At 28.7% G+C, this 25,832-nt stretch overlaps 1 protein-coding gene and 1 non-coding gene across 4 annotated transcripts in view; both read left to right on the top strand.

Annotated features, from left to right (window-relative positions):
• Positions 1–25,832, top strand: part of LOC123290584 (mitogen-activated protein kinase kinase kinase 4) — a 111,569-nt gene that overhangs the window by 7,294 nt on the left and 78,443 nt on the right. For 2 of the 3 annotated variants that reach the window (XM_044870826.1, XM_044870829.1), the window contains exons 2-6: positions 10,169–10,357; positions 19,480–19,598; positions 20,265–20,452; positions 21,983–22,198; positions 24,463–24,626. In XM_044870826.1, coding sequence (XP_044726761.1) covers positions 10,169–10,357; positions 19,480–19,598; positions 20,265–20,452; positions 21,983–22,198; positions 24,463–24,626 — 876 coding nt within the window. Of the gene's footprint in view, positions 1–10,168; positions 10,358–19,223; positions 19,332–19,479; positions 19,599–20,264; positions 20,453–21,982; positions 22,199–24,462; positions 24,627–25,832 lie in introns of those variants that run through there. The other variant, XM_044870830.1, reaches the window with a different exon arrangement.
• On the top strand, positions 25,161–25,322 carry LOC123291143. Its single transcript, XR_006534935.1, has one exon. It is a non-coding gene; the product is annotated as a U1 spliceosomal RNA (small nuclear RNA).

The following is a 25,832-nucleotide window of genomic DNA, read 5'->3' as shown; positions in this document are numbered from 1 at the left end:
TCATGTATTCATTAATTCATAAAAGAGTATCATACAATTCATTCAAAGCATTTATGAGCGTAGTTTAATAATATGGGAAAGGTGCAGAACATAGACTCAAAATTTACATTTATATTACTCTAATAAAGAGGTAATCGATTATCCATTACTGTCAATTTTTTTGTGACGGTTCGAAATTTTAAAAATTTCATGTTTCTGGGTGCCGGATTGCGGATACGTTACTTTGTTTAGTAACGGACAATAGTCGATAGAAAATGTAAAATAAAAACAAGTGAAAACAAACAATTGACTGAATCAATTGTTGAAATACCGTGTATAGACAATGTTGATGACGCAATCGTTTGTTTTTTGACGTCATGTAAGTAAATAATAATATCCACCCTTAGATAGCCACACATTCATTACTGATATTCCCATATAATACATACTTTAAAATTTGCACCTAATTTGCGCCATGGTGGGTAAACAGTGATGTTTACAAAGAAAAAAGTTTCAAACAAAAGGTGTTTTTTTATAAGGGATCAAAGACTCAAAATTTACATTTATGTGTTTTTTAAAGAATTTTTTTTAAATATCAGAATAAAAATTGTTTCTCTTTATAGCAACTATCGATAAAACCGTGTGAACCATGACACAAGATATGTGTTCCATGGTACAATATCATAATATATATACCAAGAGCTACTCTTTAATGTACATGGAATCACCTCCCACCGATTGTGTTTGAGGGACAGTCATAATTGACATAACGGCAAATCTGGGGGTGCTACATTCAACATGTACACCCTATAGAACATTGAAAATTGCTAGTTTTTCTTACAGGCTTCCTCTGCTCTAAGCGACTAGTAACAGGTTTAATGGATATTTTTATTAATTTGGGGTAAATGATCCTTCCTCTTTCCCTTTTTTTATTTCGTTAAGCCAAACAAAGTAAACTCCATGAATCCATGAGACAATACGTTGCTTAACTCGGGGTATATCACGGTGCTTCTTTTCAAAATTTACCTTCTCTAGATTTTAAGTTATATTTAAAACTGTAATATGGCATAAAAAACTGCAAATAAGTGGTTAATTAGCTGGAATTTGATCTGGACCACAAAAACAACTTAAGTTGTTCACAGCGTTAACTTGTAAATAAATGAATAATTAAAAGATAAATTCTTAACTTTGAAACAATAAAAAAATTGATTTTTTCTGTATTTGAAAACAAACTCACATGGATAAAGATTCTATGCGTTGCTTGCCTTCTAGTAAGTAAACTTTGATTTCATATAACTGCTACCTAATAGGTAGCATTTGTTAAGAAATTATAGAATAAACCAAGGTCACTAAAAAACAATTTGTTCTTGGTACTACATCTTACCCTATCATCTGGCTGTTGTTAAGTGTGTTTTAGCCTAGTCCATACTCTCGGGCTTATATTACCTTGTAGACAAAATGATTGACAACAAATAGTTTAGAAATTAAAAATAACTTCAAAAATTTTAATATTGAATAATTAACATTCTTCAATAGAAATTTTATTACTTGTAAAATAAATGAAAAACAAAATATTAATTTATATTTTGTTTTCATCTCTTTTTTAACGTAATTATATTTTTATTGTTCCTCCTAAATGTATTTTTAAGGTACAGATGAGCAACAAAAGTTCAAAAAAGAAAAACACAGTATGACAAGGGACAATTTTTAACGAAATTACATTACCAAAATTAAATTCATTCAAATTATTAACCCGAAATTAAACACTTTTATACCATGTATATATGAAATATACATAGTATTATAAGTTTAGTCCCAAGTTTGTAACGCCTAAAAATATTGATGCTACAAAAAAAAAATTGGTATAGGTGTTCATAAAATCACCTAATTAATCCATTTCCGGTTGTCCGTCCGTCCGGCTGTCCGTCCGGCTGTCCGGCCGTCCGTCCGTCCGTCTGTGGTCACGATTACTCAAAAACGAAAAGAGATATCAAGCTGAAATTTTTACAGCGTGCTTAGGACGTAAAAAGTGAGGTCAAGTTCGTAAATGAGCAACATGGGTCAATTGGGTCATGGGTCCATAGTACCCATCTTGTAAACCGTTAGAGATAGAATAAAAGTTTAAATGTAAAAAATGTTCCTTACAAAAAAATAAACAACTTTTGTTTGAAACATTTTTTTGTAAACATCACTGTTTACCCACGAGGGCGTTAATTAGATACAAATTTTATAGTATGTATTAATATAGGAATATCAAAGTGAATATCTTTTGTTATTTACATGACGTCAAAAAAAACAAACGATTGCGCATCAACACTTGCGCATTATATGAGAATATCAGTTAAATATATCAGATATGTATGTATGTGAAATGTGACAGAGTTATCAACACTGCCTATACATGGTATTTCAACAATTAACTCAGTCAATTGTTTGTTTTCACTTGTTTATTATTCAAGTTTGAGCTGAACTATGTCACATTTTAAACCAACATCTTCCAAGTAGATTGAATACGGTAGTTGCCTATTGTTGATTTCGCCATATTACCCATAAAAATGAAAAACTAGACTTGATACCATAACAAAATTTGAAAATGAAATTAAAATTGAATAACAAACGAAGAAGTTATTTAAGCATTCAAAGATTGTTGCCCATCTCCTAGTAGCAAAACAAAGTTTTATATGTAATCTCTATTGTGATACCCTGCAATAACAACACTAAACTATACATCTTCCTCTTTGTTTAAATATAATTTTTAAACGTTCATATTTTGCATACAGATTTTTAAAAGTTAATTTCACGTTTATACCCCTTCAGTGTCAAATATAATAGAAATGGAATATTTTAGTTATCGGTTCATACAAATTACCCGTTCCTTGTAAGTTACAATAACGACAAGGCAATCAAAATATAGAATGAACAGATTCAGTTTTTTATCCTAAAACAAACGTGTGCAATAGTAAAAGTCCGGCCGATGAAAAATTTTTATAATTTATAATTTTTTATCAAATTTTGAGAAATAGTATTTTGTTGAATCTCAACATGAACATGTTATAACATTATGTATAAATTGAGATTCATAAATAAAATTCCAAAGGAAATAAAAGATACATTATATTTTTTTTGTCAAATCACAGTAATAATTAGTGTTTTATCATTAGTATAATTATTTGAAGGCTATGCGAGTTTGCTAAATAATATTGCAAACAATTATGTGAATAATTTTATATTAATAAAATTTATATTATTTACTTTTCACATAATTAATTTTTTATTGATTTAAGAAGAAAGAGTTGTGTTTATTTCGACATTCGTTACAGTATTAATTAATTAATTCTTGGAATTAATTCTAATTGATTAAGGAAAAACGGCGTCAGTAATAGAAGAAGTGCTTAGACATTAACAAAAATTCAGTTACAAATAAGATTATAAAAACAAATTACGTCTGAAATATCGTCTACGTTGATGATAATAATTATAAGTAATACCTACTAATACTTCTTTCAATCTTTTTGATAATACAAAATTTATATAGGACATGTCAAACGTATTTGTTAGTGACTAAGAAGTGAAATTTTCAGAATAAAACTCTACCTGCATTTAGATCTACACGGTAAGAATTGCATGGCGTTTACTACAATGCTGATATGGTATAGAGACAGAAACTATAGTATCTATGCTAGCATAAGTAATATTACAGTATTAAATAGGGTTATCCACCAAAAGTAGTACTAGGCTATATTGGTAGCTTAATGTTAAAAACCATAACTATATTATATTAGGCATATAACACTATTCAAAGTACTGAGGCTGCAACGGCAAAACACTTTTACAATACCGTCCCTAAGAAAACATCCAAAATTATTTTTAAATTTAACAGACTAATTGTAAACAGTTGGAGTTTGTGGTTTTGATTTTTCCACTCCCATCTCGATGGAACCTGATATTCTATACACCTGAGTTCCTATAAAAGGGGTTTGCACTATTTTAGAAAGTTGAAACGTTCAGCAAACCTTTTTATACCATGTATATATGTAATACATATCAAGGTATACTAAGTTTAGTCCCAAGTTTGTAACGCTTAAAAATATTGATGCTACGTACAAAATTTTGGTATAGGTGTTTATAAAATCACCTAATTAGCCCATTTTCGGTTGTCCGCCCGTCTGTGAACACGATAACTCAAAAACGAAAAAAATATCAAGCTCAAATTTTTACAGCGTACTCAGGACATAAAAAGCGAGGTCTGTAGGGACCCATTTTGTAAACCGTTAGAGATAGAACAAAAGTTTAAATGTAAAAAATGTTCTTTATAAAAAAATTAACAACTCTTATTTGAAACAACACTTTCTATACATGGTATTTCAACAATTAACTCAGTCAATTGTTTTTTTCCACTTGTTTAGTATATAATCAATTAATTTTAGTAAGAATTGTTAAGGAGGAAACTAAAAACTAATAAAACTTTTAAATAATTTTTAAAATTGTCTGCCTGCTTCAGTTTTAACTTAAAGAGTTCCGAAAAATGCTTAGCACCACTTTAAAATCTTGATATGCTCAGAAAACTTTAACCTCCACGCGAGTAACCTTAATTCCGAGATACAAAAAAAGTATTAGACAATACTTTGGCGTACTGGAAAACACTTTAAATACATAGTTTCGAATACAGAAATTTTATTACCATGAAAAAAACATTTATACAATTATTTTGAATACAAAAATATAAAAATTAGCTCCTGATGAGGTAACACATATTGACTGATTTGTACAAAATGCCTTTAAACAAAACGTAAAAAAAATACCGTAAAAAACATTCCCAAATATACATCTATATTTTACACAAAATTTTTGTTATCATGGATTAACGAATATGTTACAAGCCGTTTCGCAAATACCTACACAAACAATAATCTTCCCATACCTTCCACCAAAAAACAAAATCTAACATGTATACAGTAAATAGGTATTGGTTTAACACTTAAAAATACCGCATAATATTTCTATGGATTTTATGATTATGACAAGGTCTAGAGTAATATATATTTTTTAGAATTTTCACTCACGAATTATTTCAAAAAAAAGCAATTTTTTAATCAGAATATATACATATTACATATTTTGTTGGAATGGAAAATTCCCCCTATATGTATTATATAGTGTGTCCAAGTAAATCGTCACCATTTGAAAAATTTTTTTACTATTTGTTTCATGAAAAAAAGTTATTTCTGATAAAAAGTTTTGCATGGCCAAAAAGGCAAAACAAAATAATTAGATGTCAATTTCTTGCATTCGTATACGATTCGTATCTTGCTTGTCGAAAAATGATAATTTTTCTTAAGGATTAAAGTACCTTTATTTCTACAATCGACAATCTTGATTAAGAAAAGTTGATTTTGTTATTTTTAAAAACTCTTCTGTGTACTAGAAATTGATTATTTATGCGTCTATTTCCAATTTTAACACGTCAATCGGCATACATATATTGTTGTTATTTATTGTTATGGTAAATGGATAATATTGGATATCTGACTGAGGATCAACTGTTCTAAATAAATTCTGTCGAAAGTGTAAAAAATAAAGATACTTTACTCTTTACAAATTTTACATTTTTCGACAATGTAGAACTTTTTTTCATAAAAAAATAATAAACAAATTTTCCATATGGTACCGACTTAATTGAAAACACTATATATAGATTGCATTAGACACGCAACAAGATTTAATATTTTGTGACAAAACGGGCATGCATTGTGGATACCTATTGATAAATAAAGCTTTATTCGTTTAATCGTATTACTAGTGTTTGACGATTGTGACCAGTAACAAATAAATACAATTTTTTCATAAAAATGTAAGATTATAAAATATTTTTAATATTTAATGCACTACTCCTTTTTTAATTTTCAATTTTTGTATATTACACGATTTTTTTTCAAGAATGGATTATACGAAGGTCGTATAATCAATTCATACATTTTGTAATGGTTACATGTCTGCGTAATAGAGATTTTAAATATAGCTTTAAGTCTGATACAGCAAACAAAACAAAGTTTTAATTTTTTAGGTGTTAAAAACGGTCTTGCTTTATGAAGCAAGCCTATACAATGTTTTATCAAACAAAGGCTTTATTTTATTGAGATTTTTTAATATGACTAACTTTTTGAATTGAAATTTAAAACATAAAAAAAAGTTTTTATGTAGGTGTTTGTACAAAAAGTTCAATCAAATTGTATGAAAATTTTGTTTCGACTAACAAAACTTTTTTGTGTTTTACTAGATTGATGTAGGTATGGTCTTACAAAAATTAGAACAGTTTTCTCTAGAAATAATAGAATATTGTCATTATTTCGTAATTGAAAAGGTCGATTTTTCAAATAAATTGTTTTGAATAATTGTTCATTCGCGGAAGCTCTTTCCAAACCGTTCATTTTTCGAAAATCTCCTCTTCAAGGACATAGAGCTATTGTTTTATACCATTGATGGAATTTCGTAAAATTTCTTCAAATTTCTCTAGCACAATACAAAATTTCATATTTAAAAATATTATCTCAAATTGTTATTAAAAAATAAAGATATTTATTTAATTTACATTTACAATACAACTTTCAAAGAGGAACATACACACAACTAAAGGCGGCTCTTGAGCTACGGCTTAGGTACTTTTTATGAAAAATGGGCGTTTTTAAAAGCGAATATAGAAAAATTATGAATATTTCGACAAAAATTTCTTGTCTAGAATTTATTAATTTACCGATTTTTAAACATATCCTAAAATAGAAGGGTTTTAAAACAGACAAAAAGCATGCAATCCTGATCTTTGATCTGTGTTGCATACGTTCAACGCCGTAGAAAACTAATATTAAGGTATTAAGCTAATAAGTTAATGTACTTAGGTACAATGGTTCTTAAGAACAATGTACTTAGGTAATGTACTCTGGTACCTAAGTACACTAAATTATTAGTTAAATACCTTAATATTAGTTTTCTACGGCCTTGAAGGTATGCGCCACAGATCAAAGATCAGGATTACGTGCTAGTTTGTGTGTTTTAAAACTTTTTTAATATACCTGGGTACATTAAATTACGTATCAGACTCTCATGTGCTCGAATATACAATCAGATTTTTTTTTGTTCGAAATAATCAGCCAAGACATAATTGAGCATTAAAGAAAAAAACATGCTTTATTAAATTTATAAAATTATCATAACAATGCATTAAATCACATGAGCTGATACTTTGGTTTTCTTTCTAGATGTTGTAGGAGTAGATAAATCGAACAAATCTGAAGGTGTCTAGTTTTCATTTTCTATTTTTTGAGCATTAAAAACACTTTTGCTCAAACTAACAAAACAAAACAATACGAAAATGACGAAAAACTGGCAAGATAAACGTTAAGTTTTGTATGCATGCTTTCTGTGTTGCGCATGCGTGGCACTCATTTGACATTGGCAATTTCATTCTGAAATGTAGTTTGTATACGGATGTTTACATTTTACACAGACTTCATGTATGGCTCCGAATCCAGCGGACTTAAAAACAGTATTTTGTATATTTTTATTTACAGAACAGTAAAGAGTTTAACAAACGAAAAAAAGTATAATTCTGTTTTTAACAATATGGTTGAGAATCCTAGATGGCCACTTATAGGATTACAAATTGATAAAGCTATAAATATGTTTGCAAATGATATACATACAGACATGTATATAAACTTTAATATTTTGTACGTAAACCAATATTTTGTAGTAATTAACACATTCGAAATCACAAAAGTTTTTATTAAAATTAGATCGCTATAGCAAGGATTTTCTGTATTCTTATATTAAATTCTCTTTGTAATTTATTTATACTACCAGTTTAACAGGCATTTATTTTTCATACTATGGCATTACTTAAAGATGTAAAGCTGGACATTATTTGGAATTGTTTGAAATAACTTAAAATTTATGCTAACGTAGGCCTTTGGTAGTCCATTAACCCTGAGTAATGGTTATTGAGATAAGGACCCAACAAATTTTTCATTGCATAGCATAGTTTAAAATTGATGAATATACGTTCATTTTTTCCGTTTTCTTGTCAGAAAATAACTCAAGAATACGAAACCCAACAAAAGATATTCGCTTGATCGGAATCTGGAAAAAAAAACTTTTTCATTATCCAAAACCGTGAAAATATGAATTTTTAAGGTATCACACTACAGCTATTGGTTTTGTCATGTGCTTATGATTTTATTGCAATTGAAAAAAGCAAATAATCATAATTTTTGAGATACAGTTAAAAAATTCCAGACCTCGTACTTTTAAAAAAATAATGGGTTTTAACCTTCGTTTCTCAGGCATGCGTCTATAACAAAGGCCACCCACGTCATTATTTTTAAAATATTTATTTATTTAAACTACATTGGAATACATATAATTAAATTTTTATGATGTGGGTCGGCTACTTTGTTTTTATCCAAGCGGCAACAGTGGGCAACAGTGTGATCAATTTACCACCCCATTAGTTATTACATAATTGATCAGACTGTCGCTGCCTGAATTCGAATCTGCAACCTCCCGGTCTAAGTAATCGGTTAAAGGCCACTTAGCTGGTTAGTACTTAAAAAACGTGGTACCTTTTCTCAGTATTGTTGGGGTTAAGGTATTTATAACTCTAAAAATGTACGTTAACTTTATAACTATTACCTAAATTATTCGAAATCCTACCCATTTAATTTATATAGTAAATAAATAATTAGCTTGCCATCTAGGTTGAGTGTAAACATTTCTGGTCGTAATAAAATATATTTTATGCCATTTAGAGATGTAGACTAATTGTTTGTACTTTGAGTAATAGTACTAGCCATGAAGGTATTGTAATTGTTAAAAACGTTCACAATAATTAGAATTGATTTATACTATTTATTAATCGAATGAGTGATGTGAAATATTACGTGTTATTTGTTGATTAGTGTTATTAAATTGTGTTTTAGAAAAATTAAAAAAAGGTATAATCTATGTCAAAATTATTATGTTACAACATCGATCGAAATTTTTCATTAACAAAACAGGTGTTTCTTCCTTTCCTGTGCGAAGCAAACGTAATAAAAAAAGGTATTCATATTCATTTTGATTATTCTTGAATGTATTCTGACCTGTTTAGGTGACACGTATGTAGGTACACGTGAGTATCTCGCATAAGTAACTCAAAAACGATTAGTAGTTTCTTGAACTTTGCAATTTTGAATGTAGGTATGTATAAGATAACAAACGTTACAAAGTCTAAAATCGTTTCACAAATTTGTATACTTCCGGTTTTCATGTCAAAGATATCAAAATCGCAAAATTTGTAAGAAAAATACATTTCCGTTCTCCGTATTAATAAATATTATACAGTTTGAAGGTCAAATGAACGCCAACTTCCTTCTTTTTTTTTTTTTAAATAGGTACAAACCAATTTTTTTAAGCAACTTTTTTAACTTTGTTAAAAATATTTTAGTCCTTTTTAATGAAAAAACTTAAACAAATTCAGAATATTTGAAATAATTTTTTAAAGATTTTTACAAAGAACAAAATTATTAGTATTCTCTTAACAAATTCTAAAAAAAAAAAAAAAAAATCAAAAAAATGAACAATGACAAAGCGAATCTGCTAAAAAAATTCAGGTTTCCATTTAAAAATACCTAATAGAAGTTGACCTTCATTAGGCATATAATGCTGCTAAATAATGTGGCTTTTAAAAAGTGCTTTGCTCAATTATAGTGGATGCCTATGTGTTTAAAATATATATTTTTTAATAGGTTTCCCCGTAATTTACGGTGCGCCCAAGTAGGTATTTGTCAATTTTCACACAAGTCACAACACATAACAAACCTAAACAAAAGCGAGTAAATATATTATTTAAAAAATTTGCAAAAATTGTGTTATCATCTCCTAAAATAAATACTTAGAATCATTTTCATAGAAGACTTGCTTATATTCGTTGTGTATTTTGTAATTGTAATATTTCTGGCCGCACCTTTATATGAACGAAAAAAAACCTGAATAAGCACCAATAACTTAATTGTTACTAGCTGCAAACAGTTTATACAGATTTAACCATTCTGTGGAAAAATGCCGAAAAAGAAATATCACATATCAAACTTTAAAAAAATTACACTTTCATTGGGTATAAATATTTTTAGTAAAATGTTGTTCTTTTTTGTTTTAGCAAAACTTTTGATAATTTGTCAGTGAAGTCTTCGGAAGTAGGTGGCAGTGCAACCAGTTTAGATAGTTTTCCGTCACCATTAGCCGAAGATACAGTTGATTGTTTTGATAAATTTGGTTCAACACCACCACGTACAAGAATATCACGTCGCCAAAGAGAACGTAGACAAAAAGATAAAGAACATTTTCAGTAAGTGTATATTTGAGATTTTACAAATATTTTTTAAATTTCTTTTGTAAAATTTGATAAGCAAAGAAAATTGCATGAAGACATACATGATATCATCAGTTAAATCTAACTTAATCTGTTAAAAGGAAGAGATTTGGGAATTAACGAATAACCTTTAATGAAAAAAGTTTACCAGAAGCTTTTTTATTTTTTCAAAAGTTTCAACTCTAGAAGATTAAAAATATATTTATAAAAAAAATATTTTGTACTCTCAATAACGTACAAGTTTGTTATGAAATGGGTAGTTTTATAATATTTTATTGAAATTATTCACAACCGTATCAATTATAAGGGCTATGAATTAAAAGATTTTAATTAAAGTAATTAAAATTCTAATTTACTCAAAAATTGAGGAAAAATTTTCTAAAATCAGATAGAATTATTAGGCATTCTGGATAAGAAATGGAAATGATTAAAATCCAAACGACATAAATTTCCATGCTAAAAGCCATAATATTTGAATATACAATACAATAATGTAATTGGAGATATAATCCTGATATCAAATGGGCCATATTACCCATAAAAATGTGAAACTAAACTTGATGAAGTTCGAAGCAATCAAAGATTGCATTCAAAGATTTCCCATCTCCTTTTAGCAAAGTTTTATATGCAATCTCTATATATCATTACCAACGTATTGCATACTAGCAAAGATTTTTAAAAACCAACTTCACTTTTCTGTACGTCCATTGAAGAATTCTTCACTTGAAGTGCAAACAAAATTTAACCCGATCCCCAATTAGTAGCGCTTTGTAGGTATTTCAAGATACACATCTTCAAACCTAAAACCCTAGTTGACCTATTAAACTCGGTTTGAAAATAAAATTTGAAAATGAATAAATTCTGATTCTTAATACACTTTTGATACTCATAAGAGAATCATAACAAGTGAAAATAAACAATTGCCTGAGTTAATTGTTGAAATACCTTGTAAAGTGTTGATGACGCAATCATTTGTTTTTTGACGTCATGTAAGTAAAAAAACATATCCACTCTTAGATAGTCACACATTCATAAATGATATTTCCATAGAATACACACTCACTATAAAATTTGCACCTAATTTCCCTCGTGGGTAAACAGTGATGATTACAAAAAAATGTTTCAAACAAAAGTTGTTTATGTTTTTATAAGGAACATTATTTATATTTAAACTTTTACTCTATCTCTAATAGTTTACAAGATGGGTCCTACTGACCCAAGACGCAATTGACCTATGTTGCTCATTGACGAACTTGATCACATTTTTTATGTCCTGAATAAACTATAAAAATTTCAGCTTCATATTTTTTAACGTTTTTGAGTTATCGTGTGCACAGGTGGACAGACGGATACACAGACAACCGGAAATGGACTAAATAAGTGATTTTATGAACACCTATACCAAAATTTTGTTCGCAGCATCAATATTTTTAAGCGTTACAAACTTGGGACTAAACTTAATATACCTTGAAATATTTCATATGCTATAAAAACATTTTATACTATTGATTGGAACAGCACAAAAATTTTATTTTTAGTTTATCCAATTCATTTTCTGTAATCTCTTTTTTCAATTTCGAATGCGTTAGGCCCTTAAGTGCGATAATTACATTGAAAATAAATTAAATTTAACCTTGAGTGTGGAGCTTACATATCGCTAATTTTTTACACCCTTGAATATAATGTTGATACAACAACATGCCTATCAGTGTACGGCGCCTGACAAGTATCATTTATATTTCTGATAACGAAATCTACATGTTAAAATAACAATTCCACAAAAATGTATGAATCATCTCTACAAAATTTGATTACAGTTATACTATTAATTCCTATTATTTTATTTACACTGTCTAAAATAACAATTAAATAAATTTTTTGGCTAATTGCAAATTTAAATTTAGAAACTTTATATTTTTTCTACACTTTTAAATTTTGTATAGAAAAACCGGACAAGTGAGAAGCCGACTTACACAAAGAGAGTTCTACGTGCAAGCATTGCAATTACATAAGGGTAGTCATTCATTAATTACATAAGCATAATTTTGACGGTTTTTGACCCCTCCTCCCCCACATAAGCATACATATGATTTATCGAAACTTCCCCCTCCGCCATCGTTTGTAAGATTCAACCTCATTTTGCCGAATAATAAAACGTTGTTTGAAAAGGATCAGTTACACTAAAACTCTCAGTTTGACATAAATTAAAGATTTTTATTCTTTAGCACAGAGGCTATAGTTCGCGATGTACATACATTATTTCTAATATTTTTCAACTCATAAAATCTTATGTAAGAATGGGTTTAACGCCTTCGCCCTTCCCCACACAAAAGCAAGAGAATGGATTTTTAAACCCCCCCCCTCTCTCCTCCAAAATGCTTACGTAATTAATGAATGGCCCCTAACATGCCGTATACATATATAATTTATATAATACATACTATACAATTTACGCCTAATTTGCGCCCTCACGGGTAAACAGTGGTGTTTACGAAAAAATGTTTCAAACAAAAGTTGTTTATTTTTTGATAAGGAACATTTTTTACTTTTAAACTTTTGTTCTACCTCTAACGGTTTATAAGATGGGTCCTACGGACCCATAGGTCAAGACCCAATTGACCTATGTTGCTCATTTACGAACTCAGCCTCACTTTTTACGTCCTGAGTACGCTGTAAAACTTTCAGCTTGATATCTTTTTTCGTTTTTGAGTTATCGTGCCCACAGATGGACGGACGGATGGACAACCGAAAATGGACTAATTAGGTGATTTTATGAACACCTATACCAAAACTTAGAACTAAACTTAGTATACCTTGCATATTACATATATATGCATGGTATAAAAAGGCTTATTATTTCAAGTCTGTCCGAAATTATATGTCAAATATTTTATCAATTTTACTATTTCGGTTTTACTTAAAAGTTTTTCTTAAAAGTCCCCAGTTTATAAAAATACACAAAATGAAACTTGGCGTGGCCTAAAAACTTAAAGTTTTTTAAACCGAATTAGATCGAATACGGAATATTATTTCTGATCTTGAGGCTGCTATAGAAACCAATAAAAAATACACCAATAAGATGTTGAAATAAATAAGGGCAATTATTTAATTTAAAAAAATACGGTAATTTCATCACTAAATTGTTAGCCGTATTTTAGAGAAAATTTCTTTTTCTTTTAAGTTGCTGTCTGTGGGACACACATAAGCTAAAATTGCCCATAGGCACATTTTGATAAAAACTTTTTTTTAAATATTTCAACTCCTCAATTATTTTGAGCCACAAGTGGTCAATCAATTGATATAAAATTAAAAAATTTTAAATAACCACACTTTCTTAAGAGAAATATTCAATAAGATGAATTTTATAGCTTTCTTTTCAATTCGCAAATACGTCATTTTGAAAATTTATCGAAAAAAGATACTCTACACGTGGAGGTGTAAAATTCGCGAGCTATTTGTGAAGAAACATTCGCACTGAAATTATATTAAGAAAAGTAAATATTAAACGGATTACATACTCACATAAACATGAAATATTTTTGTAAGGATGTTGTGTATTTATTTACAAAATATTAAATATCCTCTCCTTTCTTCATATCAGAAAAATATTCGACAGATAATTATTATCTAAACAAAATATAGTTTTTCAAAGTCGAACCATTTCTTTAATGGTAAATTATAGTTCAAAGCACTATCCAAATCTTCTTTGAACCCTTTTTTCTATTACTTTAATTTATAGAACTCCTTGAACCTTATTTGAAGTAATTTCAAATAATAAATCAAAACAGTATTTTTGGTTACTATTCATATTCTGTAAAATTAAAATCATCCTATTATTATTTCTTACGTATCTTGATCCCTATAACAAGACGTGGTCGTAGACCAATAAGTTTCTGATTCAATAAGTCTTTGTATTCATTGACGAATTATACCTAGTAAAATTTACAGTAAGGGCTTCGTTTTTTGAATACAGTATCTTAGCAAATAAAGTAAATAATAAAAGATTATAAGACTTTTTTATTACTATTTATAACATCTAAACCTAAACAAATTGAGGCACCAATTAGTATATTATATATAAAATGTGTATGCTACACTGCAGGCATGGGCAAATGTGACTCAGAGAAGTCCCTCGGACTCCTCACTTAAAATACGAGTAAGACAGTGACAACCTAAAATACGAGTAAGACAGAGAGACAACATTTTTTTTCTACCTATCTCATTACTATTAGAGAAACAGAGATAGGTAGAAGATTCATATACCCGACTCGCTTCCTCCTCTATGAGCAATGCGAACTTGGATAAAGACACACAATAGAGTTTATGACATTCAATAAAGTTATAACAATGATGATTTCGACTTAAAACTCGCCCCTGCCTGTGCTACAACCTATACCTACACTCCTACAGTGATTACTGAACGTGTCTATAAATCGGAAGTTGTAAATACAAAAAAAATTGCAATCATGCATTTTTAATCTTGACTTATAATTAAAAAAATATTTGGGAAATAAAAGAATTGAAAATATGAAAGAAAAAAAAAGGCTTATACAAGTTAAGAAGGTATTTACAAAAAAAAAAATTGATTTTTTATTGAAGATTGCTATTTAATTATTGGTATTTTCATTTTTTCCCCGATAATTTTTCTTAATATGGCAATTACTACAACCATGAAAGTTTCTTGTCTTTATTAATACATAAATATTAAACAAGATTAACGAGATCTTTAATGATTAGTTATTTAATTTCTGCGATTTTCAATCCAGACTAATAACTAGGTATCTAGGTAAAATGTTAGAAAATCTTAAATTTTTATTTTATACATATTTAGGACTGAAAAGTTATCAAAATTAAATTTATTTTATAATCAGCTTTGTCATGTTCATCATAAATTTTGAATTTTAGTATTATTTATTTCAACTGATGTTAGAAAAAAAAATTTATATATAGATTAAGAAGAGTTAAACACTATGGAAAATTAAATGCAAAAAAGCTTAAGCACTCGTAATTTGACGTTGAGGATTCAAAACTCAATCAAAAGTTAGAGTTTTTTGTTTCACGATTATCTTTTAAGGCTGTTGTCTCTCTATGAGCATAGTGTCAGAAAATTCTATTTTTCTATTTAGGATATTATAAGACAATTACCATAAAAATTTTAAGCTGATTGACTGAAAATTGTCTCTAACTCGAGATAATTTTAATTAAAGTTCAGATAATTAACATGGAGAGCATAGGAGAGATTGTGTTTTCATCAAGTTTTTTAATTCTAGAAATAAAAACTAGATTTTAACATTCGTTTGAAACTTCCTTGTATCTATTACAGGTTTGCCGATTTTTATAATCCCCCGATTTCGAAAGCTATTGAAAAAGGACAATCATAAGACCCCATATATTTTTACATAACTTAATTATCGCGAAGCATGCGGTAAAAAAATCTAATTTTTTTTCTATGGATATATTTAAGTATAATCTTTCGAATAAAATATAAAAATGTATTAAGGTAGTCACGCAAACAAAATCTTAAGAAATCTTCATAACTTGGAATATAATTTAAAGCGGAATGAACACGCTGTTAAAATCATAGAATATTATATCTTGAGAACGCGAGAAATCTGCTAGCCTCTAAGTGGATGCGATATGATGAATGATAGAGAAGACTGTCAGTGAGTTACCCTGTGATTATAAATGTGAAAGTAAGGATGTTTGTCTGTTTGTTTGTAGCTCATACAATAATGTAGCTCATACATCAGAATAACACATAAGCTATAATTTAAAAGATATATTTTTAAAAAAAATTTTTTAATTTAATCTTAACATTTTACTACTCCATTTATGGTCATCATTTTGAACCATAAATTAAAGATTTCTGTAAGAATTTAAAATAGTAAATGTCCAACCATTCATGGCCATCTTTTCTGATATAAGTACTCAAAGATTTATTACTATTCTACACTTTAAAAAATTGAAAACTATATATTTTAGCTGTGTAAAGCAATCCCTTCGAGTGTTATGAAAGGGGGATAAGTGAGATTAAAAGAGATGGAGGCTATAATCCGGTTTTTTTTTACTTTTAAGTCCAGTGAAGCGGACTAGTATTAAGCTAGTATGTACATATATACTTGTAAGATGTATAAGTAAGTATAAGCATATGTATTAGACAAGGACACAGGAGAACTTACTGGAAGTCTTCTCTCTCGATTCGGTTATCGCCTCCACTTACAGGCTAGCGTTCTCTATCTTCACATCTCTATAATTAAAATTCGAAGACAACTTATTGTAAACATAACAAAATTTTTAATTTTTCCAATAAATATTTTAAGTCATTTAAAAAAAAAAACATATATTTAGAGAATATAATGGGTATTCATTCCAAGTATATATGTGAGGCAGTATATGTATACATACATTAACAGTAAAATAATTTTTTTTATAACCTGTGTGTGTATATAGCATGGGTAATAAGCCAATAATTTTTGGACTGCTGAGATAGAACTACCTTAAACTTGCGAGATTGTTAATTTGTAAGTATATGATGACATTTTCAGTCATTTAATAAATGTAACAAACAATGTTATTGGGAAGCCATTAGAAAACCATACTGCATTCTAATTAATTAAACCACATAGTATATTATATTTTATATACAATTAGTAAGGCATATTGTATTGACGTCAATAATAATTGTCAATACATATATTGTTTTTATGTAATGGATATAGAAATTAAATTATTTTATTTTCATCAAACTATATCAATTACATTATTGAGTACACACAACAACATTTAATTATTAAAATTATTTTATAAATCAATTACTTATTAAATGCTTTTAAATGGTAGATGGCGTGTACTATTTTGAAATACCAAATAATAATTACTACTAATTAGTTCATTATTAATAAGTATATCAAACGTATAGGCAATTGTTTCACATTACTGATCTAAATATTGCCTTATGAAATGTTTTTATACCATGCATATATATAATATGCAAGGTACCTATACTAAGTTTAGTCCCAAGCTTGTTGTTTGTAACACTTAAAAATATTAAAGCTATGAACAAAATTTTGGTATAGGTGTTTATAAAATAACCTAACTAATCCATTTTCGATTGTCTGTCCGTCTGTCTGTCAACACGATAACTCATAAACGAAAAAAGATATCAAGCTGAAATTTTTACAGCTTACTCAGGATGTAAAAAGTGAGATCGAGTTCATCTTGTAGACTGTAAAGATAGAACTAAAGATTAAATGCAAAAAATATTCCTTATAAAAAAATAACCAACTTTTGTTTGAAACACTTTTTCGTAAACCGATCTGTTTACTCGTGAGGGCACAAATTAGGCGTAAATTGTATAGTACGTATAATATGGGGATATCAGTTATGTATGTGTGACATGTATGTATGTGTAATGTGATAGAGTAATCAACACTGTCTATGCATGGTATTTCAACAATTAATTCAGTCAATTGTTTGTTTTAACTTGTTTATTTTCAATTTTTTTTAAACAAAACACTTAATAAGACCTTTTCATTTAAAAAAATGATTAATATTGTTTTGGGCAATATGTCAAAAGAGAAGAATCCCTGCAGAATTATTTGCCTAAATCTCCTTCTTTTTAATTCTATTTGGTGATTGGTTTTTTCCCCACATTATAATTATTTTGCTTTTAGTTTAAGAGTCACGAAAAAATTATTTTCAAGACGACTAGATTTATGGATATTTCCTTTTTATTGAAATCAGACAGTAATGAAGTGCGCCTGGCACCTGGAAACGGTTGCATTCACATTTTATACCTTCTTTTATTTTTTATATATTTTTAGAAAAATATAGATTATAATTGGCAGGTAGTTTTGCCATTGCTTAAATCCCGTCAGTTTTATTTGAAGGAATTAGGCTTTTACTGGTGCGCATCCGTCATAAGTTAACGCAACTGCGCTGAGGTTCAAGACGTACTTCATTCGGATCAAAGTTCAATAAAGAAAGAGATCCGAAAATTGGTAGTCTCAAAGTAAACTCTAGAAAACGTTCCCAGAATTTGTATTTTTTCATTGAAACTAAAAATACTAACTAAAAGATACATACATACGTTATCTATAATTAAATTATTTTTTTATCAACTGAGATTAGTGAAATTATCTTGAAAAAACTGAACTGAAGTTTGTCTTGGTTTATTATGACGACTTAATAATCAAGTCTCAAAATAGTGAAAACATCAACAATAAGTTAAACATATAGAAAAATCCTAGCAATAAGGTACATGAGTAAGCAGGAGGGAATATAGTTATTATTTTTTTCAAAAGTAGCATATCAATTGAAAAGTACGATCTTTATCGGTATAATGAAAGACTTTTTAGTGATTTGTAGTGTCAAAATATTAACTTGTCATTTTTGTTTTAAATGTTTATTGTGAACTCGTCTCAAAATTTACGAATTTAACCGAGTTTCAACGATATTTATTGTTTTGATATCAGTTTATTCGTCATTACAATTAAATTAAAACCTTTTTAATTTTGTTAAAAGAATTGTCAACAAAGAAAGCTACGATAATTTAATTAATTAAATATCGTAATTAAAATGAAATATTAGTGATAGTTTAAACAGTCGGTATATTACCCTGCCGGCATAGAGCTATAATTCTGGAAATAACAATCAGAAAGTTTTTTTCGTTTTAAAACTGAAAAAATTGATCTTTGATTTTTTTAAAGAGAAGAAATCATTGAATTCTTTAATATTATTAACCGTAAAATATATGCTTTTAGGATATACAAATTAACTTACAATTTTTATATCCTAATAACATAACAATGAACTTCCACAAATTAGAGCGCGCAACCATAAATCAAAAACTTCTTTAAAGTGTAGAAACCTTTGAAACCTCGTCATTTTATCACGAAAAGTGAATATTTGAAATTGAAAAAGTCGCAATTTTATTCCAATAAAAGTAAAAGTAAGCATACTATAATATTTTCCAAGAACTATTATCAAAAATATTTTTAACTTTCATTTATATTTATTGCTATTTATTGATAATTGGTAAAAAAAATTGATTAACCACTTCACATGGAACTAATAAAAAACTATTCGTTTGTTTTTAGATCAGAACGAAATAGTAAACGTTGCCGGTGTCCTTTTTCAAGACGTAGTACAATTGACGCCATGGTTGCAAACACAACAGAAACTTTGAGTGATGTTGAAAGCACGAAAAATTCCACAGGTATGCAAACAGATTTCATTTTTCAAACAATAACAATGTAAACAATTTATTTTTTCCGATTTCCTTATTCAGTTTCATATTTCATAAAATACATCTCATAATGGCCAAAGAAGGGTCAAAATTTACGCGTAAAACATTGTTATCTGTTCTCTCCAAACTTAAATACCACTATAATTTTTATTTTTAATAGAATCTACCTATCTATCAGTTTCACTTAGATATTTCGATTGAAAAATAAACTTTGCAACAATATAAAAAAAAAAAATTCTCAAATTAGTCAAAAAGAGAATTTGATGTTCATCATAAAAAATGAAATACTTATACCTACCGTTTTGAAATTCGGGAATCATTATAAATTCGTCTATGCAAGAAGTCATAGAAGAGATCATATTTGGAAATAATTTTCTAAACGAGCATAGCAACCAATTTTTCGGTATCGGAAGTTAATAAAAATTGTTGTTTTGACCCACCCTAACCAAAATATGTGCAATTTACGACAAAATGATTATTTCGAGTTTAATCCGGCATCAAATTGACTCCAATTTGTCAACGCATCGAATACTACTTTGGATACAAAGAATATTTGAGCACTGAATTCTAATTTTAATCACTGAATCGCTTTCTTTTTACCTACTAGTTGGAATACTTTTTAATTTAAATGTTTAGTTGTAGAAAACACGACACCAAAAAGAATGGATAAACGATCCATGAAATTGCTACGTGATTCAGAACGAGATTTTAAATTACATATGGGAACACCATCAGCGATTTCAACACGAACAGAAACAACAGCTGAGGATCGAGCCAACAGTATGCCAGCAGTTTTATCGCCACCAATAAAAATACCCACATTAGTAAGTATAAAAATAAAAAGAGAACAGTGTTTATAACCCAAATAAGAAAATTTTTCGGATTGGAAACACATCATATATTTACTTTATAATACTGAATATCTCGAACAAAAGAGAATCCCTAAAAATAGTCCGTTTGGAGATAAACGAATCATTTTTGATTGATTTATAATCCAAATAATACCTTGTGATGAATTACGCATCACAATGAAATTGGAAATTAAACGTAAGAAAGGTTTTAGAAATATGGAATATCAAATTTATTGTAGTGTTTTGTTTAAACAAAAAAACGTGGACATTGTAGCTACAAGTAATAAATTTTTAACAATTAAGCAATTAAAAATTGAGGCTTTAGAATCAAGCAAGTGTAATTATTCTTCAGAACTTTGTAAAAGATGTTCAAAGATGACTTTAAGATTTTGAAAAGCTCAAAAATTTAATTAATTTGCATTAATTTTCAACTTTGAAAATAACCTTTCTGAGTCCTTTTTATAAAATTACCCAAACAACCTCGGATAACTTTATTTGAAGGAGGGATACACAATAATTGGACCAATAGGGTTTCTGGGAACCTTCGGAATATTAATCTATTAGCTTGCCTGAACAAGAATCAATTGATCAAATGCAGTTCTCGAATTTTGCACACTCAATTCCATCTTTCGCCTGCCTCCATATCAAGTAAATTTGGGGTTAATACCCTATATTGTTTGACCAAAAAGAATCATTTTTTCATTGAAAATTTGACTCTAGAAAAATCATACAATTCTGTAATGAAATGAGTTTCCACTTTTTTTAAATCCAGAACTTTTTATTTTGCGAAACGAATCGAATGCAGTAGGTTTCATTCAAATTGATTCAAAGTACACGAGATAAAATGCTTCATTTACCTAACTAAAATTTTGAATGCAGTTTGAATTAAGTTATTATTTTTTTATCCATTTTCTATATTTTATTAACTGGTAGTAAAAAACAGATTACAGATTATAGAGTGTCGTTATGAGGTTAATGGGCAGCCTCAATCGCTTAAAGAATGAAGTATGCTACATTATGTGTTAGAACTTAATGGCGAGTATCCCATGTTTTCCCATTGGCACCGCCGTATTGTTTCTCACCAAAAATTTGCTCGACTAACAGAATGAATCGCGCATCTTTTGGTAAAACATAGCAAAAATATATAATAATAAAAGTTACAATAATAATAACTATAATACTTTCGCCCCTTTTATAGTACTAATCTGATATAGAATAAATTTTTTAAGAAAATAATTATTTTTAATACAATTAGCATTTTTATAGTATTTAAAATAAATAATAATTTTAAAGGCGGGTACAAGATTTCTGTTGAAGAGAAAATAAACCAAATTACTCAAAAAACCATTAGTGCCTTTTACCCAAATCTAAAAAAAAATAGAAAATAGATTGCCATCTTTTTATCATTGATGAATTATTTTTTCGCGTGAAATGATGGATTTAGATTGCTAGTATGCTCTTCAAACGTGAATGAATAAATAATAAAATTACTTTTTCTTTCAGATTGAAACATGCAATCGATTTATGTGTTTAACGTCACGACCAGTCAATTCACGTTTTAAGAAAAAAATTGAAGGTTTACGAACTGAATATAAAAAACCTGAAATTACATGTAAAGTTGATGATACAGAAGATATTCCCGAAGATCGTGTCGAATTTAACAAAAAAATTTCAAAAAGTGTTCGTTTAGGATGCACTGAACATAAATTACAAAGACAGGTAAGAATATAAAATTTAAATTTGTATCCTTCCTGATGAAATGACGCAGAACCTAGAAACAAAGGAAAACACATTTTTATTAACCGAATCACAAGCTATGAGCTACGTTCCGCCAAAGTTTCTATATTTCTTCAAATACCTACTTATGATAAACTTGTTCAGCCAAGTCAGGCATCAAATCGCAAAATATAAAATGAATATTACGCGTAAAATTACTATGAAAACAAAACAGGAATTAAACGGAGAATAGAGAACAGTTTTTTCAAATTTTTATGATTTATCTGGAATTTTCATTAATAACTTTTTTGGGTACCTAGGGCTTATGGTTGCGATGATATGAAGGCGAAAAGTAAATTTTATTATATTCGGAATGCTAAAATTAGTTTGCAATCTTGTCATATCATGTTGAATGTTAAATACATGGTATGTTAAACCATGCACTGGCCCAATAATTCAGTCAATAAAAATTGTGATCGTTTTTTTTTTATGTAGAGAAAATAAAACCAATCCTTTTCAAATGTCTACAACCATTATCCTTACCAAAAATAGTACTATTTTTAGTCAAAGTGAGATTTGGAATAAAAATTTGGTAAAATGCAATGATTGTAATAAATTCAGACCAACTAGATTTTTCTGCTTTTTAGTTTGTTTTACTGCGAGCGAAATTTTTTCAGGCTAATATATATATCTTATTGCACTGTTGGACATTTTGTTGTTATCACAACTTCTGACAATACCTTATTCGCACAAGCGAGTTGTAGCCAAATGAAAATAAGTTTTTTTTATTCGAAATAATTCTTACAGGCTTGGCTGTAGGTGGATATGGTACCGTTTGATATCGACAAACGAAAGCCGAACGGGACAGTTTCTTAGAATTGCCATACTTTTCTTTGGTGGGTACTCAAAAGGACCCTTTTGAAGTTTTTGGGCATAGCCTGCGGCTTCAAAAAGCTTCGTCATCCATTTACTACCCTTAAAAAATTCAGACCATAAAATTTTCTTTCGATCGGTTTTTGATCTGTCTCAATATCTCAATAATTGACCAAGGTATCTTTGTGTCACAAAAAACGCTCGATTTACGTAAAGCATATATGCAAATCTGTGCTTAAAATCACTTTTTTTCGTCAAAAAATAAGATTTCCTAGATTTCTTCATTTTCAGGGTCAAAAACTCATTTTAAACTCATATGCTGTCAGGAAGATATTTTATATTTAAGCACAGAAAATGAACTGTATAAGTCCATCCTCTTGTAAATTTTTTTAGCTTTGAATGTAAGTCTTTTTATAAAACACTGTTAATAAAATATCCATAAAATGATGATTTTTGCAATTAGTTTGATTTGATTTTGGACTATTATGACACCTAGTTTTGCATCTTCCCTTGAGAATTTTCTCATGCATTATGGTATCGAAAAATTTGGATATTTTGTATAAATCACATAAGTCTTACAGTATTGAAATTTTTGATTCAGCACTGTTATAACTTCAAATGCGCGCCTTCCTGCAATTTTTGCTCATAGAAAATTTTGATACAGAACATATTTTTTGATCTTTGGAGCTCAGAGATTACTCGATCGGTTTTCGTTTCTAATGACATCATTTTCATCTACAGACAAACCTGTATTAATTATTTCGACAAACACTTAAATATTTCTTTATTTTATTCGGCTACAGGTACTCGAACGAGTAGATACAGCGATTTCCTCGACCGAATGCACGTATCTTAACTCGATCGAGTGAGTACCTTCTTGCGGTATAGACAAGGCAGAAGTCTCCAGTACAAAAATTTTTCACAATTCGCCCTAAAGCTTACTCAGACTGACGTCAAACATCAATAATAAAATCTGAAATAGAAAACAAGAAATTGTATTGTCTTTCAAATTTAAACTATGAATATCTTGGTTATTAAGTTTGTTCTATTTGCATCATTCCGTTGGAATTCGTATCTTGTTGGAACAATAGATGCGTTCAGTGCAATAAAATTTGGCCGGTTATTGCATTGTGCAATGAATGAGTTTAATGGAACTCTAGTATGATTCGCTAGAATCATAATTCACGTTCAAACGTTAACTTTGACAAATAAAAATCTTATCTGTAATAAAGAATAAACTGAGTCGAAATTCATTGTAATTGACAAATTACTACTACCGAATTTTGATCCCACAACCTTTAATTGTAAATAGAACTCAAAAGAAATTGGGATAATTGATACTACAAAAATGAATCGAGCGTTTTAAATTAAATTTGAGTTATTATTATTATTAGGAAAGTATCAATCAAAATCAAATATGGCAAAATGAAGTACAAGATTTAATATGGTTGGAATTACAAGCATTCCATGCAGACAGGACCTTATGCGAGGAAGATTGTTATTTATGCACAGAACGAACCAAAGTTGGAAAGTTATTGGAAAGTATTATGAATTACAAGTAAGTGGAAAAAAATTACCTATTTAACTTTTATATATTTCTAATATTTTAAAAGCCAACATTTTTTTGTTGGATTTACATTATTATAGTAATAACCTTTTCTCTCTTATATCACCATTTTAGTACATAATTCGTAGAATATTATGCAAAATTATTTTTATGTAATATTTGTAGAGGTAATTTTAGTTTTTTCTTAGGTTATATTTTAGTAGAAGTAGGTTATGAATTATGACAAGAATATTCCTGCATAGTCGCATATTATTGTTCTTTTCTAATATGTTTGACGTATATGTTAACATCTTTGTTTACTGCATGTATCATTTAGACTACTTAAACGGTTGATAAAGACAACTGTATACGTTGAGTGAGATAAATTGTGATATAATAAAATATCAGTTATTCACGTAAGTTAAAAAGAAACAAATATATTACAGAAGCGTGTCTTTTTCTAGTAAAAACCAAATTTATTGTAAGTTCGCGCTAGTAAAATGTTGAATCTGTTAGTATAAAAGCTAAGAAAACAGCAAACAAATCATACTTACCTGGCGTAGGGGTTACCGTGATCAACAAGGCGGTTCCCCCAGGGCGAGGCTTTTCCATTGCACTACGGTTAGGCTGACCCTTGCGATTATCCCTAATGTGGATAACTCGGGCGCGTAATTTTTGGTAGTCGGGACTGCGTTCGCGCTATCCCGGTCCTTAATTGAATCACAAAGTTTTTTTCATTTAACATTTACTTCATGAGATATTTGAGTGGATTGAAAAGTGGATTGAAATGCAATTCTTATCAGATAATTGAAGCTTTGATCTTAATTCAATTTTTAATTATTATTAAATTATCACGTTAAATGATGATGCGCATCTTAAAACAATTACAATAGATTACTGTGTTCTACTATAATTGCTGCTTCTAGCTAGCTAAACCGGAGAAGTTTTTTCATTTTTTTGTTCTTTTTATACGCTTTTTGAAAGCTATGAGTTATCAATAGACCACGAAAATTAAGTTTTATCCGTGCCCAAAATATTGCGTTAATAAAAATAGAGTTTTTCGATTTTTTTCTTTTGAAAGCAAATAGTGGAATATCCGCTTATTTAGGGTATGGTTCAAAAATGTTTGTCCTTTTTATAAATTCATCCCATTTTTCATCACTTGAAACTTTCTGGCATTTTAAACGGCCCCCCAAAATTCAAGTAAAAAGAATAATT

This window comes from Chrysoperla carnea, chromosome 1 (assembly GCF_905475395.1).
Source record: "Chrysoperla carnea chromosome 1, inChrCarn1.1, whole genome shotgun sequence".
In the NCBI taxonomy this organism is placed as follows: domain Eukaryota; kingdom Metazoa; phylum Arthropoda; class Insecta; order Neuroptera; family Chrysopidae; genus Chrysoperla; species Chrysoperla carnea.
This window is presented reverse-complemented; position numbering and strand designations above follow the sequence as displayed.